General features: G+C 40.9%; 1 protein-coding gene across 2 annotated transcripts in view; it reads left to right on the plus strand.

The window, feature by feature from the left end:
• MSRA (methionine sulfoxide reductase A) overlaps positions 1-17398 on the plus strand; it is a 303800-nt gene that overhangs the window by 172440 nt on the left and 113962 nt on the right. For both annotated transcript variants that reach the window (XM_075086537.1, XM_075086538.1), the window contains exon 4: positions 14049-14153. In XM_075086537.1, the coding sequence (XP_074942638.1) occupies positions 14049-14153 (105 nt within the window). The remainder of the gene's footprint in view (positions 1-14048; positions 14154-17398) is intronic.

Genomic DNA, 17398 nt, shown 5'->3' on the forward strand with positions numbered 1-17398 from the left:
CAGTTTTTTTCCAAGCACTGCAGAACCACAGAATCCCAGACCGGTGGGGGTTGGCAGGGACCTCTGGAGCTCACCCCGTCCCACCCCCTGCTGGAGCAGGCACCCCCAGAGCAGGGGCACAGGGCCGCGTCCAGGCGGGGGGTGAATGTCTCCAGGGAAGGGACCCCACAGCCTCTCTGGGCAGCCTGTGCCCCTGCTCTGGCACCCGCACAGGGAAGGGGTTTGTCCTCATGTTCAGGTGGAGCTTCCCGTGTTCCAGCTTGTGCCCGTGGCCCCTTGGCCTGGCGTTGGGCACCACTGAAAAGAGCCCGGCCCCATCCCCCTGACACCCACCCTTCAGATATTTATAGGCATTGATGAGATCCCCCCTCAGCCTTCTCTTCTCCAGGCTGAACAGACCCAGGTCTCTCAGCCTTTCCTCACGAGGGATATGCTCCAGCCCCTGATCCCCTTGGCAGCTCTCCCCTGGCCTTGCTCCAGCAGTTCCCTGCCCTTCTTGCACTGGGGGGCCCAGAACTGGCCGCAGCCCCACAGGTGTGGCCTCACTGGGGCAGAGCAGAGGGGGAGGAGAACCTCCCTCGCCCTGCTGCCCACACACCTTTCCATGCCCCCCAGGACACCGCTGGCCCCCTTGGCCCCAAGGGCCCGGTGCTGGCTCAGGGTCACCCCGCTGCCCCCCAGCACCCCCAGGGCCTCTCAGCAGAGCCGCTCTCCAGCAGGTCCCCCCCAGCCTGTGCTGGTGCGGGGGCTGTTCCTCCCCAGGGGCAGGACCTGGCACTGGCTCTGGCTGAATTCCCTGAGGTTCCCCTGGGCCCAGCTCTCCAGCCTGGCCAGGGCTCGCTGGGTGCCAGCACAGCCTCTGGTGTATCAGCCGCCCCTCCCAGCTCGGTACCGTCAGTGAACTTGCTGAGGTTACGCTCTGTCCCATCGTCCAGGTCACTGATGAATATATTAAACAGGACAGGACCCAGCACAGACCCCTGGGAACACCGCTAGTGACAGGCCTCCATCCAGACTCTGCCCCATTGATCACGACCCTCTGAGTCCTGTTGTTGAGCCAGTGTTCAGAACTCTGGTGTTCACATTGACAAAGAGTGAGAATTGGCATATTTCAGAAATCTAATCTCACATTCACAGGTCTCCTCAGAGTAGTAACCTCTTACTGAAATCACTCTGGAGAGAAAAGGATAAAAGTACAATTTTTGTTATTCTAGTGGAAAAGAATAGGTATTAAAATATCTTATTCTCATTTCTTCTTTTTTATATTCCAGATTATTTAACATTTGCCAACTCCTTACACTGAGCTTGCTATAAATAGACATTCCTAGGTATTATATTGACCTCCATTTATCCCTTTTCAAAGTTGTACTCAATGCATGGCATATTCTTCACATTTATGTTATTCTTTGCCTTCCATTATGCCCATCTATTTAAGGAAATTCTGTGTGTGTTGCATAACTGTACTTCAGGGGCTTTGCAGCTAAAAGCTGTAAACTTTTAAGCAAGAAATCGGACTTATTTTCTGCTAAATTGACATTAAAAAGAGATTCCCTTTCTAGAGTGAGGCTGGATTTCAGTACTGGATCCAGGTATTTTATTTATATATATATTCTCCACTTTTCCATCTATTTATTCTGTACCAGAGCAGAGCCCCAGTACTGCTTTGGTTTGGGAAATTACAGCCATTTTTGTGAACAAACCTCCCATTAAGACTCTCTTCTGGAGATCTGGGTCTCTGTAGCTCCTTATCCTGAACCTGCTCACAGGTCCCCTTCCAACCAAAAGGGAATTCTTGGTTTCCATTTGCCTTCTCAGGAACAAGCCACAGTTGAAGCAAACAAGTAAAGCCTTACCCGAGACAGCAAGAGTCAGGCTAGTGAACACTTTTATTCTTTGACTTTTTTAAACATAATTTTTTTTTTTTTGCTTTAATTGCTACGATAAGCATAAATATTCACGCAAACTGAAATACAATCTAGAAATAATGGTCTCAGCTTCCCAACCGTTTGTGAACTTGTGGTTTAGAGGGTTTTCAGGTTCTTGCACCCACTCAGACAATCTGTGCTACTAGGACAGGCTCTGGAAAAATCGCTCTCAAGTCGTTCTTTGCTCTCTACAATCAGCTTTCTCTGTTCCTGGCAGATGCAGTGGTCAGAAGGGTCCTTCTCTTCAGAGGCTTGCCTTTCATTCTCTGGCTCTCAGAGCTTTTTGGGGAATGTATTAACATTGGGTGTATTTGCTGCTCTTTACGGAAAATGTCAGTGTTTCCACCGTCTCCCCTCATTTTGCAGTCATATTCTCGTCCTAGGGTACTTCACTTTGGAAGCTGTTTGTTTTACGGCTCTATATTGTCTTTGGCAAGAGAAGGATGTGACACAAGTCCTAAAGCCATTGGCTGACTTCGCATCCACCAAGGTGGCATTTTTATAACTTAGTCAGGATTCAATCATTACCCAGAATCCCATTTCTGAAATGATCACAGTCCATCACCTCACACGTGGCAGTTGGTTATATCTGGGGACAACTCCACATATCCTACACGCAAAATCCTGAGGGACACATTAGGATACTTGCAGAAGATGACATGGTTGGTCTGTGTCTGGACCAGAAGGCTGCAATTTGTGTCAGTGGATTTTACACTACAATAAGTAGAGATTAAAGGAATGGTTTAGTTGCTTAAGCGGACAGACACTTAGATGCTCTTTCTGAGACATCCATGCAGGGCTGACAAGTTCTCACTGGGTGCATAGGAGACGCTGCCTTCTGGAGCAGGAGCTAGAGCCCAGGCAATTTGTCCTAAGCCATCTCAAACAAGCTATATGTCTTCATCGCACAACTGAATCAGTGTCTTAATTTCATGCAGCTGGAGATAGCATCCTATTTATTGAGCTTGTCAGAAAAGGTATGTTTATTGGAAATGGTAGGTAGTATAGGCAAATTATTACCTTCTGAAATTCTTACCTGCAGTCAAAACTGTATCACCATATATATTCCACGCACCATGTCATAACTGAATTTTTTATTACCTGTCGTGGTTTAGCCCCAGTCAGCAACTCAGCCCCACGCAGCCGCTCGCTCACTCCCCCCTGGTGGGACGGGGGAGAGGATCAGAAGGGTAAGAGTGAGAAAACTCATGGCTTTATATAAAGACAGTTTAACAGGGAAAGCAAAAGCTGCGCGCGGAAGCAAAGCAAAACAAGGAATTCATTCACCCCTTCCCGTGGGCAGGCGGGGGCTCAGCCATCCCCAGGACAGCAGGGCTCCATCACACGTAACGGTGACTTGGGAAGGGAAACACCATCACTTTGAACGTCCTCCGCTTCCTTCTTCTTCCCCCAGCTCTATGTGCTGAGCATAAGGTCACCTGGGGTGGGACATCCCTTGGGTCAGTTGGGGTCAGCTGTCCCGGCTGTGCCCCCTCCCAGCTCCTTGTGCACCCGGCAGAGCACGGGGAGCTGAAAAAGGCCTTGGCCAGTGTAAGCGCTACTTAGCAACAACTGAAACATCTCCACACTATCACCGCTGTTTCCGGCACAAATCCAGAACACAGCCCCATACGAGCTACTACGAAGCAATTGAACTCTATCCCAGCTGAAACCAGGACATTATCTAAGCACAATAATATTGCTTCCCTTAGCCCCACACTAAATATCTATATTAGGTAAGGTTTTGCATTTGGGTTTTAAAAGAACAGAAATGCTGTCATCCCAGGGCTTGTAGTAGTCAGAGAAATTATGTAACATATATGGAAAATTAATTATGAAGAACACAGTGTAATAGTGGGTTATGCTCTGCAAAATGGGGATAATGGAATCCAAATTTAGAAAGTACTTTGAAGTCTTTAGGACAAAGGGGTGATGCAACTGTGATGTAATATTAATCTTTTATCCTCAAAGTTTTTCATGCCTGTGGATAACAAGATATATTTCCTGGGCAGATCTTTATTCACTGTGTTTATCTGTTCTGATAAAAAACGTCAAGATAATCTCATTAATTTAGTTTTTCAAAGAGGCTTTGCAATGGAAGAATCTTCTGAGCTACTAAATTCATAACTCTATGACAGCAGAAAGCGATGATGCTAGAAGTAGGCTCATGCTGTGTGGAATGTAATGCAGTGGGATAATGACTCCTGTGCTTCAGTCAGTGGCCGATGTTGGAGTTGCAGTTCGGTACGGGTCTTATCTCCCAAGCGAAGGGCCGTGAGTTTAAGTCAGACGCCCCAAGGTCTTACGCTGCTGTGTTCTGTCCCCAGTTCTCTCTATTGCCATGCTCCTTTTCTTATGTTTTTCAAGAATGACCTGTATACCTAAGGCCAATCAATACATCAATGTGTTTATAATTATAAAAAAGCATTTAAATGTATAAAAGACAGTCTTTTAGGGTATTTCAGTTTCTCACAGCTTTGTAGCCTTGTTACGTTCCCTAACAGACATTTTCTTATCTGACCCAATAGGCACAAGTATGTCCGATAAGGAATTAGTTCAGGCGAACTGAATGAGCAGGACTGCAGAATGCAAGGACGTATGTTCTGAATGGCAACATTTTCTTCTTCTGAGGAACCTAATTTCACTTAATCCGAAGTATCCCATAGAAACCTAAACCGAGCCGTTCGAGACTGAATTCTCCCCAAGCACAGAATCTAACATTGTGCACCACTAAACCTGCCCCGTAATAGGATTACTTTTAATCAGGAGACTACCTTTGCATTCATGTTGTGTTGCTCTATCGATAGCAAGGTCATCATGTACTTTGGACCTACTTTTTCCTAAGGAGACTCTGTATAAAAAAAATAGCCATCTTTCTTCCCTTGTTTTGAGTTTTTTTCTGTATTACTTGTATGCTTATGATCTAATATGGGGTAGAGAAATACACACATGGAACGCAGGAACTTTGGGAAATGTCAAAGTACAAGGTGAGAAAATTAAAGAAAATTCTGGTATTCCATATAAAATGAGCGGGGAAAATATAATAAATGTATTGTGGATTTTAGCTCCTCTTATGAACATCATATAAATGAAAAATATAGTGTTCATATAAACAAAAAATATAGTGTTAATAATCAGTTAAGTCAAAGCTGTATATTGTGCTGTTACTGTGCTGTTAGGAAGGCTTTGGAACAAGTAGTGGATTTTCTTGTGCTTTCTTGCACAAGAAATAAATGGAAATAAATAAAAATATATTATAATAATCATAAAATAATGAAAAATTATGTATTTTGTTGTACTCTTCCGGAGCTTGGCTCCTAGTCTAGGATCACTTATGCTGTTAAGTGTTTCAGTCCCAGCCAGGAAAGTGAAAAATTCAGTTGCGTTTTTCAAAACACCTGTCTTCAGTGCAACGTCTTCATTGTAACGCTGTGTATTCATATGGCCACAGTTTTGACTTTCTTCCGTTTCTTATCACTCTCCAAACTGCTTCTCATGAGACACATCATGATTTTTCAGTATTTGAAAGCCTACAAACTATGTTTTTGTTGCCAAGAGCAAAGCTTAAAATTTTTGTAAGAGCAATGGTTATTTTAAGATGCCATTTTTACAGAAAACATAGAGTATAAACCAGTTATGCCCTTATTCTTGGTTTCATGGCAATGGAAGATACTGTCAATAATACAAGATTGCTGTTACTTATGAGGCTAAGATTCTGTGGTTCCCATTACTCCTTCCGTATTTAATCCTTCACTTTATTAATTAACTTTGTAATTAATGCGTCCTAACCTAAAGCTAGCATTTCTCCCTTGCGTGACTACTTGTTTTGTTCGATATTCACCTAATCTGGTGTTCAGATTCACACAGGCTAGGCGTTAGAAGCCTGGCATTGCATGTCCTTGGTGTGAACTATAACTGGTTTGTCAGTAAATGTAATTTATTGACACGTAAAGGCTCCGTCCATCTGATGTGTAAGCTTAGGGTTAAGTTTGGGCTGTTAAATGTGAACTTTGTAAATGTGGTGATATAAGGTCTTCCTGTTCCCAGTGCTGTAGCTGAAAGATTTTAACTCAGCTATATAGCGATCATATAGAAACTGTAGTTAGGTTAGAGTCTACCTCATCAACCATGATGAAAAGAATACAAAATCCCAACTCTTTGATCAGATAACACTGTTTGGGATAGAAAGGCTTTGTTAAAGTTAAGTGAACAAAGGAAAAAGAGGGGCAATTCACTCATATATTCACAGCATTTAAGGCTGGCAAGGGCTCGCTGCAATATTTAATTTGACATCTTTTATATCATAGGCCATTATGTTTCATCCAGCCACTATTCTAGTAAGCCCTGTAACTTTTTCCTTTAAGTTTAACTGGTATTTGTCTGAAGTGTCTCTCCCAGAAAGAGATCTGATTTGATTTGAAAACATCAGGAGATGAAGAATCGACCACTTTGCTGGTGTAATTGAGCAGTGTAGTGTTTTGTAGCACATTACCATCTTCAGTATTTAAAATATGTGCCTGCTTTTCCATTTGAATTTCCCTGGTTTCCATTCCTCCCACTGGCTCTTGATATGCCTTTTCATTGCTTGTTCAAAGATCCCTTTTGCACTTAGTCATTCGCTTCCTGAGAAGATGCTTGTATCCTTTAATTAAAAACCTCTAGCTTTCCTTTTTGAAAGGCTAAACATATCACGCTCTTTTTGCCTGTCACTGAAACTATTTTTGAGGATCTACTTAATGTCAGGATTGATCTCTCCAGTGCTGTTCCTACCACATCTTTTTTTACCGAGGCACCCCAATTCAGTCACTCTTCCATTTTATTGCAATACTGCGACGAAATTCCATATTTACTTGCTTGTCGACTGCCACCCTTGCACTTCCATCAAAGATTGTTCCCTGTTTGCAGGTGTCGTGTGTGTCACTTGTTCCCTTAAGTAGAGATTTTACGTATGACTGTTTTTAATGTATTTTTGATGGAATGGGCCCAGGGCAGCAAGTAATCACTTTATAAGACCATCCTATCAGGCTTCTCATCTGAGTTATCCACAGATTCTGTAAGTTGAGACTTTTTATTTCTTTAAAATTACTAATGAAAGACTTCAACAGCAACAGACTTTGTACCGATCCCTGCAGAGGACAGATAAAAATGCTGCCATTCAACGCTTGTTCCCTTTAGACAATTTTTTTAGAACTGTCATTTAGACAATTCTTAATCCATTTAACATGTGCACTATTGATATTGTATAGTGCTAATTTTTTAATCAGACTGTCATGAAGTAATAAGTCAAATGCATTAATAAAGTCTAAGTCTATTACATCCATGCTATTACATCCTACATTTATTACAACTAGACTTGTAATTTCATGAGAGAATGAAATCGAATTTGGCTGACAAGACCTATATTCCATACAGCCATGTTGACTGGCATTAATTATATACGCCTATCTTCCACATTTTTTCTTCAGTTGAATGCCACATGAGAGATTCTGTCGTATTGTCCAGCAGCAATGTCAGACTAATCCTTAAGATGATGTGGTTCATCCGGTGCTGTGATGCCTGCCGTAGCCTGGCTAGCAAAGCACCACAACTCAAACCGGAGATACCCCATATCGCGTATCGCAACCAAACCGATCTCCCTAGGATGCAGATATTTCTCCCCATACGGATGGCAAGGAAGCTTTCCACCGGCATCTGCAAGAAATCACTGGAATTGGTTTTGAATCTGAGATTCCTTTTGAATGAAATTAAATCAGAATATACTCCCTCAGAGCACACTTCTTGTAATTTCTCACAACTGAGAAAAGCGCTGGGTCCACAGCGAGTCTAGAGTAATCCCTCCTGGAGTGCTTGCGGTGTGGACATTCAGCCTATAGAAGATATAACTTATAGGGACAGTGAACAAGATAGTAAAGCTTTGCTGCCTTCTGTTGTGCTATAGGCTATATAGCTCATTTTTTTCCTTTTATGGATTCTTCAATGTACAGCTATTTTAGAATAAGGATGGAGAAAGTGTCGGTAGTAGTGGTCTTGCTTTTGGGTATTCTGTTCAGTGTCTTATCAGAAAAAAAATCACTGCTAAATAATACATAGGATCTTGGCAAACCAAAGTAAGACCTTTTTGTAGCTATACCGTGGAAATTTTAAATATTTGCAAATAAGAAACCAGCTCATTTAGTAGTTTTGTAGATTTTTAGAAAAAAGGCAATATTCTATGTTCAAACTGTCAATCTCCTTTATCTTAAATTCATTCAACTAGTTTTGCTGAAAAATATGACTGAATTTCTGTGAAAAAGAAGTCAGTAACAGCATTTTGTATCCCAGTTTTCACTGTGACCTTTACTCTCTTCATTTTGATTTGACGGGGTAAAAAACTAAATGATTGTAACAGTCACCAAAACTGCATTTTATAGCAGTTCATTGTTCTAGTAGCAAGTTTTTTTATCTTTTAAAATTTTCATTTACTTTGTAATTAACCTGCCCTCTACCAAAACAAATGAATAAAATCTAAGAAAATTCTCTCTTTAGAGGTATGCACCTCATTGTAGCTCCTGTATGTGCTACTTTCTATAGGCACCAGAAGCGACATGGTTTCCTTTGGTCCAGGCAGAAGCGTCTGCCTTGCAGGCAGAACTTTCTAGAATTTATGGAAGAATTTATTTTGATGAACAACTGCAGCATTGCCTGGCCCATAGTGACAAATTGGCTTATTGCTGTATAAGGCTGACATATTTTAGTACAACTGTATAAAAGAGCGTGGATCACACTGAGAAGGTAAAACATTATATTTTGTAAAGCAGAAATCCACAGTGGATAATAAACCAAACATTATCTTCTAGTTCAATGCTAACAAAGCCATTAAAGTTACTGGAAATATAAAGAAGGTAAAAAAATACTAGCCGCATGTTTGTGGCATTTTATACCTGATATATTTTACAGTCTCTTCCAAACAGTGGGAAAATCACCCTGAAAACCTGAAAAGTAGTCAGGAGACCAGGAGTTGCAGGAGGCAGATGTGTAGGTACAGGCTGCTCACCGTCTCTCCGAGCAGGACAAGGGGCCCTCAGAAGAAGCCAGTGGGAGCCAAGTTCAGATAAAGGCAGTTGGTTCTTCGTGTGCGGTGTGGTAGATATATCACACATGCTTTCTCAACCCTTCCCTGGGCATCTGCTTGTGGCCGTGGCCGGAGAAGGGCTGGAGGTCTGAACTAGTACATGCTTATTACGTTCTTATTCTTCTCAAAGAGTTAAAAAAGATGAGTGTCCAACGGTTTAATCTGAAAGAGCGATTCACTTAAAATATTCAGAAAGAAGAGGTAAGGGATGACTTCCTAGTAATCTCTGTCTGTACAGAAAGGCCTTTAAGTAAATAAGCTCAGATCATAAATAAACTCTCTGTTGTTTTTCTTTGCTTCTTTCAAAAGCGAGAGGTGTTAACCACTCGATGAAGTTACCTTGACTTCTGGTGGATTTTCTGTCCGTTGGGTTCTTTGAGTCGAGAGCCGTTACTTTTCTAAGTACAAAATATGATCCTGCTCCGGTGAAAGTCTCTCATCTGTGTTAGGCAGGAAGTCAAATAAAATTATCATAATGGACCCTTCTTAAAAATCTATCGATCTGTGATTATTTTGTTGCTTTGAAGGTAAAAAGGTGAAAGTTAAGTAGATCCCCAAAGTGTGGGTTGTCAGTGTTGAAGCCTTTGTTTATTTAACGCATTGCTCTTTTAGGAAGAAACGGGGAATTTTATTAACGATAACTGCAACATAATAAAAATTCCCAGGGTGGTTTGGAGAAACAGATGCTCAAAAGACCTACTACTTTTTCCTGTAATACTTTGCATCTTCACTGGGGCCTAGGCTTTAGCTAGCACAAATTGTTTTAGCTCCAAGATCAATAAGCTCTGCAAAGTGCATCAGCTGAAGGTCTGCCACCTATTTCTTGAAATTATATTTAGGCATTTACTGGATTTAGGCCCTTTATTTCAGTGGGTAAAGAGAGGCAAGTCCTTTTTTTCTTGAAGAAGTGGGGCAGGAGGGAATGCATTTGGCGTTGCTTGAATTTTATAACTTAATTCACCCCGGGCTGGAGGTGAAGCCCACGGGCGATGGAGCAGCGGCGTAGCTGCTGGGTGGCTGGGCGTTCACAGGTGAGGTGCTCTCAAGCCAGCCCTTTGAAGTCGTTCCACTTTGCCAGAAATAATTAAATGCTTACTGGATACAGCAAGTTAAAAAGAATGAGTTCGCTTCTATAATCCGTCAGCTTGGGCACTCACCTGGGAGATGATTAAGAAGGTGAAAATCTAAACACTATTAGGAAGAAAAAAAATTGAAAAGGAGCACTGAGGTGTCACTCAGATGTCTTTTTCTATTGCTCTTTACAGGAACATTTTTGCCAGAGTTTGAATCCCCGCTGAAAGAGCTCGCTGTAGCTAATCCTCTGAGAGTGGCTATGTTTTCTAAGTGGGAAATGGATACAGGATAAACAGACAATCTGCTGTTGGCACACAGCCCTCTCTGCCACGGTGTAATAAAGTCTTATCATCTGCAGCGAGGTTCTTCAATGGCTAAGCTCCTTCTAAAGCCGAAGGAGAACTGAGCACCATAACTGGAAATCCGATAATGGCACCTATAAATAAAGGATTTCTATTTGCACAGTTAACAGCAAATGAAATTATATTTAGTGATTCAATAAATTATTTAAAAAACATGGTTCAAACTTTGAGCTTTTTTTGGGGAGAGGCTTCTAGAAATGTTCATACTTGTTAAAACTTTTGGAAGTTAAAGCGAAGCTTGCTTTTACTGTGGGATATTAAAGATCAGCTAATTAAAAGCAATAGGTGAACTGAGGACACCAGGACTCTCTGACTTAATATAAATGGATCTTTCATGAGAAATTCTGAAGGAGGCACTAAGGTGAAGAGCTGAATATCACTGAAAGAATAGCATCTATCACTGATCATTTTAAATCGTTTCAGCTGTGCAGTGTTAGCCTGTTAAATCTCTCATTAAAAGACATGCAGCTTTTCCGAGAACGAGTGGGTTTATTGTTTCTCTTTGATTACTCCCTCTCCATTTTAAGAAATCTTACAAAAAGATTAAATTAGAAATATTTCAATATTTTTTGACAATACAAAGGAGCGGTTAGCTGGTTTGATGCCTGCTCTCTTCTTTTGGCGCTGTAGTGTACCAAATGCATGGAACCCAGTTTGAAATGTGATTATGTGGTTTTTGTAGTCAGACTTAAGCCTAATGCAAGAGGTGAGATAAGAAGATCATCAGGGAGAACTTAATTTCCATTTCCTTTTGCCACTTTGGCTGCAGCTGAGTCACGTTCGGCACCGATGAGCTGGTAGTTTCAACATGCTACGTAGGGTAACCTCGTGGCATCTTTTGATTCCTTGTTGTGAGGCATGTTGCCCCTGCGCAGAGATTGCTCTTTTTTTCTTTTCCTGTCCCCTGATACCGTTTTCTCTCTGTGCTTCTTCTAGGAAATCTTGTGGTTAATGTGTCCCACATGGAGACTTTTACCTGTCTATTTGCTCACGTGTACCCAGTTGATTGGTCTAGTTTCCACTAAAATTGTTGGGAAGTAGGAGTGCTCACCACAAAGATTGTTCTTAGGAGAAATAACCACACGATATTCTGAAAGAAAATCTACTAGATTGTAGAAAGGCTTTGAGGAAAATTAGAGGTGAATCTGATAGGACCAGTAGCATTACCTCCTTGCTTTTCCTCTGAGGATGAATATTGATTTTAAATACGCTCTAGGTTCTAACAGTCTGTTAGCCACACATCTGAGGATTTTTTTTTCTCGAGGTCAGGCTGTAGTTCTCAGAGTCGCACCATTATTTCCTTATTCAGAGGAAAAGAAGAAAGCTGATCCTTTGAACTTCTGGATTAGTCAGAGCAGACAGTGTTGACAAGATGTAATTGCTGCTTCAATTGAGAGGAAAGGTAATGCCTCTGTTGTTTTGAAGTTGTTTAAGAAACTCTCTTGTGATCTAAAGCTAGTCATCTTAGACAAGCAATTTGCTCCTGAGTGATAAGAACCTTTCATAAGGTGCACATTGGCCTAAAAAAAAAAAAAAAGAATTAAATTCAGAAGCCACTCCTTAATCTCTTTTTAGCTCTATGATGGAGGCTTGTGAGAGCTGGACAAACCACTGTCCACTTGTTCTCCTTCTTTATCTCAAGCAACAACAAAATTCCCAACCTGGGCTTCAGCTAAGGCAAACCCCATTATTTTCACTGAAAGTCCATATTAAACCATGAAATCTGGAATAAATTCCACCCCTGACCTAAGATGGCCATCAGTTCATGCCGTAATATAGAAAGGCCATTTCACTTCATTATTAAGCCAATTATCTGTGACTTGGATTTTTATTATACTAAATGTATGATCCCTTTCTGCTAACCCACCATCAGAATTTGACTTCAGATAATGAGTTACTTCCATGGACTTCAATAGGTGTAGCGCGTGTGAAAGAGGAATTGGGCCATCGTTTGCCTGGACAGTATCCTGGTGGACAGGATGACATGACTTTAGCTACAGGTTACATGAAACTTGTACATTTTTGTCTTTTAATCTCAGTGAGAATGTCTTTGTTGTATTGTGAAGCAGCCTGGATAGGAACCAATTTGATTTTATCAAAATTTTCATTATAGATCGCCCAGATGTGTCCCTTTTTACTCCTCTGCATTCTAGACTAAATTTAATCCCAGTCTTTTAAATCCCTTTTAATAGCTAGCCCACCCCTCTGTGCCTCATTTAGGTTTTCTTCATTTCGAGTGCCCCATTAACTGATATAATACTCTCATACTTTTCCCTGTTATGTCTCTTTAATATATCCTAGCATCCTTTTTATTTCTTTCTACTTTTTCTTTTTAATTAAATTTGCTCTTGGTATTGAATTGGTGTTTCTGCTGAACACTCCTCAGTTACTCATTGACTCTGATTTTTCTTGTTTGGTGACAGCTAATTCAGAGCCCATCACTGGGCCATTTTCAGCTGGTTGTTGCACTGCCTGAAATTCAACCATTCTATTGAAGTCAGCTGAGTAAATCTGAGGTTTATGCTGGTATAAATGAAAAAAAACCTGGTCTAGTGTGATCAAGGAGCTTATTACGTTCTCACCAAAAGGCAGATCTCGCTGTCCAGTTTACTAATGTTTAATATTTACTTATTGTTATTTAATGGAAAAATAGGATAATTTTTTCTCCATTAATGCATATATTATGACAACAAATATGCCTACATTTATAAATTGTAAAAATATATAACATGTAATATTTATAAACTATAAAATGCTTGTGTAGCGCTCAGTGCAATGGACTTTCACCCTGAGATGCCTGAGCACTTGTCAGTCTAACTATTAGTTACAATTGAAATGCCAGATCCTTCACGTTTTGGCAAGCTGGATCTTTCAATAATACTGTGAGTGATTAGACACGTAAGGAATGAAAAAAATCATTCCCACAATGTAACTGAAAAATAACAATAATATGTTTTAATGTGCTGAAACACCTGCTAATCTTCCTCGAGCTTCATGTGCTGTCATGAATTTCAGTCAAGCTCTCTGACTCTTTTTGAAGCCCGTTGGCATCAGTCTTTTGGGTGAAATAGTTTGAAATTATTTGTGTGGTCTTGTGTAAACATGCCCTTGAAATGTGTTTTTATAATCAATTCTTTTATCCGTATCTTACCTCACAGAAACAAAGTTTTATACTGTTAAGACAACTTAGACATCCAAGTTTTCATATTTTAATGTTGTATTTAGAAGAGTTTAAAGTATTTTACTAGTTATCACTTAGAAATATTTAAGAACTACTCATTTATTTTTTTCCCTGTAAGCTGACCCACTGCTGTAATAACATCACTGTGTTACCTTATTGCCTCTCGGGATAGTTGATTTCATGATGGCCTTGTCCAAACTAGCAGACACCTTAGAGCTGGCAGGTATATAAAATATTGTTTAAAAAGGCTTAAGTGTAAGTGATGGTAAATCAAAACACCTTTAGGGAAAGAAAGGGGAAAACGCAGGCTTGTGCTTTGAATCGCAGATATGAAAACCCAGATATGCACTAGCTAATTCTCACTAATAACATCTGAATTTATTTTCTCTTTTAAGGTAAAACTGGCCACACAGAGGCTGTACGAGTAGTATATCAGCCAGAAAACATCAGCTTTGAGAAACTGCTCAAGGTCTTCTGGGAGAATCATGACCCGACACAAGGTAGAGTGATGAGTGAGCCAGTATTTAATTATCTTACTAATTACAGCTGGGATAATTAGTGTTTGAGCTGCATGGAAGAGATGAACCTTGAAATCACACTGGAGCTCAAGAATATGATTGCAGACATTTATTGACAGAGAAAGAGAGGGAGAGAGAGAATGAGAGTACAGAAACTCACAATACCCCTCCTCCTTTACAGCTGTCTGGGCTGGGAAAATTCCCACAGAGAGGCCCAGCAGACAATAGAAAATTTTTTTCAATTTTGATTATGACAATTTCTTCTGCAATGCTATCTTTTGTCTCTGAAATTAAAGCATATTTCTTTGCAGCCTCAGAGCTGGTCATTTTATTTGTGCTGAAGCCCTTTATCCTTCATAAAATTGTTGTTTGTTTTTTTTATATATATTTTTCAATGGCAGTGAAAATGATTAGAATAGAGGGAACAAAAAAAAGGTAAGAGATGGTGTGCGGAGGCACTAGAGCAGAGTGTTCTAGCTATTTGCCTTATTCAAACCTTTTGATTTAATTTATCTTTCTTGGAAGAGGCTTCGTGATGACATTACACACATCTGTGCAAACATAAATGGGAAACTGTGTTGAGAAAACATTTTACATGTTTATATAGTTTCAATAAACATCATCCTTTCTACCATTTCCCAGAAATACTACACACAGTAACTCATTTCAATATTTTAACAGCTATCGTAATTACGCCACTTGTTACTACATCTGGGAACAAAAAAAAATGCAGATGATACCTTCAAATTGTGATTGTGATACTATCCTGGGAAACAGTAACTCTGAGAAGGATCCAGAGGCTACTGTGGATAAAGTGTCTTCCAGTGAGCCCAGAGCACAAAGCGAAGACAAAAATGGCTATTGCAACGCCTACCTATAAGAAAAGGGGAGCCTCAGTCAGGAGCGTGAGAGCCATTTTCTGTATGCAGAGGCAGTAAAATCTCAGAACATTTTGTGCAGTTTCTATGTGGACATACCAGATACTGCCGGTGATTCAAAGGAGGGGCAGAACAAGGATATAGTGCCTAGAAAACTGGCTTGGTACTGTGAATAAACACGTTCAACTAGTTGAAGAGACGACACTTTGACCAAGTAATCTTTGCCCGTGCTTATGTGAGGAGCCGATTCCTCATAGTGAGGCTGACAACCCAACCGCCGGTAAGCCGTAACAAGTTCCCGTAGCTGGAAACTGAAGTTTGAAAAGTTCCACCTTGGAGTAAAATAGTTTCACAGCTCTCAGTGTAATTAAACGTTGGAGTCTTTTTCCATCGCCATCCTTTCAAGTCTTTAAGATGAGATAATTCATCATTTTAAAAGAGGTGCTTGATTCAAGTCATGAGAAGAATTTCTATGTCTGTGTGTCAAGTGTGGTGGCCTATACTGTTGATTTATGAGCCTCCCTTTTCAACTCCTTCCTTTATAGTTGCGTTCACAGTAATTTGTCTGCACCATCCTTGAAATACTTGCAGCTCTGCATTAAGACAATGACCATCTTCAAATCATGCATCAGAGCCTTTGTGGTGTGCTCATAGGGGTCAGGAAGGAGGCTTTCTCCCTACCCTACCAGTGGTTGGTTTTAGGTCTTTTTTTTTTGTTGTTCTTTTTTACTTTGGATTGTCAGAGACTGGCCATCACCAGAGGCTGGCTGATTTGTAACGGGCTCGTTGTTTTGATGTAGCAGAGAGTCCTATTGCAGGATAACTAGTTCCTGTGTCTTGCTCACACATTGGGATTCATCCTGATTGCCAGAGCTGGGAACTAATGGGCAGGGCTATAGGATTCTTAACCTTCCAGAAGGAGGAATCCAGCACGAGGAATGGATTTCTGCTGAAACGATCTGGGCAACTACCCACCTAATCAGTTCTCTGCCATGTCTGTAGTCTTGGCTTTGGCAGAGTATGGTTGGGCTCTGCCTGTGGCACACATACAATAGGAGAGTCTCTAAAGGACTTCAGCGCTTTAGGCTGACTGAAGTTCATCTGCTGGACACAATGGTATGTGGATGAAGTGTAGTAGTTGTGACAACAGGTCAGATCAGATGAATTTGTGATTCCTTCTGGCTTTAAAACAAAGTAAAATGATGACATTATGTCTTTATTTTCACCTTGCATTCCACATAACTGAAGTTCAAAATAGTTCCAGTCTCTGCTTTCAGAAGAAGGTTGGATGCTGGCAGATGTATGATTCACTCTTTGATTTCTGGCAACTGGGGAAACATCACCTAATTAGCCCGGGCACAGAGCCACGCTAATGTGGCTGTATTCCTTCTGGGATGTGAGCTAATATCTCCGCATGACACCAAGCTGTGTAGATACCCAAGTCATTCACAACTGTCTCAGGCACCTATGTGGCACTGCGGTGCTTGGTATAAATGTACCTAAGCCTTTATCTAAGCTTGGCTTGGTAGCATTTCCAGATGGTTCTTCTGTAATAATTTGCTAAAAGTGGGAGCATCCATTATCCACAGAGAAGGTGGCAGTCTTCTTGGAAGACTTTGCGTACCCAGGACTTGGACAGGTGGCTTTACCTATGTATTTTTCTGGTTGCTTAATGCTCATCTCTGTGCAAAAACTTTGCAAAGCTCATCACATCTCTGCCACCTTTCTTGATCTGAGGAAAACCTAAACCACAAGGTCCCAGTTTCAAGTTTCTTTGTTTTGTAGGATAGGGATGGTATGCTTATATACCCTTTCAGGTTTGAGCAGTTAGCAGAAGACCTTTAAGGTGAAATAGTTTCTTTGCCTCTATTGGTATCTACTCCCTGCTTTTAGCTTGCTATGGGAGATGTGGTTTTATGTAAAGATGTTGAAAGTGAGAGTTATCTCTCTGACCTATGATATTTTTCTCCTTTCCTGAGGTTCAGCTGTGTGCACACAGTAAGTGTTATTTAGCCAGCCTTATGGGAATGCAGGACTCAGTCTGTCAAAGAGAAGTTTTTTACTAAGCAGATAAATTAGGGAGATTTCGTATTCATGAAATTCAGCACACTCTTTGGATGAATCCAGTGTCTCATATAGCCAGAGAATGCTGGACTTCTTGATTATAGCACTCCCTCCAAAGTATAAAAGCTTTGTCTGTGGCACTGTCTTATTTTTTTTCTCAGAAGTTGGGTTAACACCGTTTAAGCCCTCCTACCCCCAGCAGAGATAATGGCCTTGTCTAATTGTTCCAGCGTCATTAGACATCAAAAATATACATTCTGTTACAGTTAAAGGGCTTTCAAACAT

Source organism: Phalacrocorax aristotelis, chromosome 3 (assembly GCF_949628215.1).
Source record: "Phalacrocorax aristotelis chromosome 3, bGulAri2.1, whole genome shotgun sequence".
NCBI lineage: Eukaryota > Metazoa > Chordata > Aves > Suliformes > Phalacrocoracidae > Phalacrocorax > Phalacrocorax aristotelis.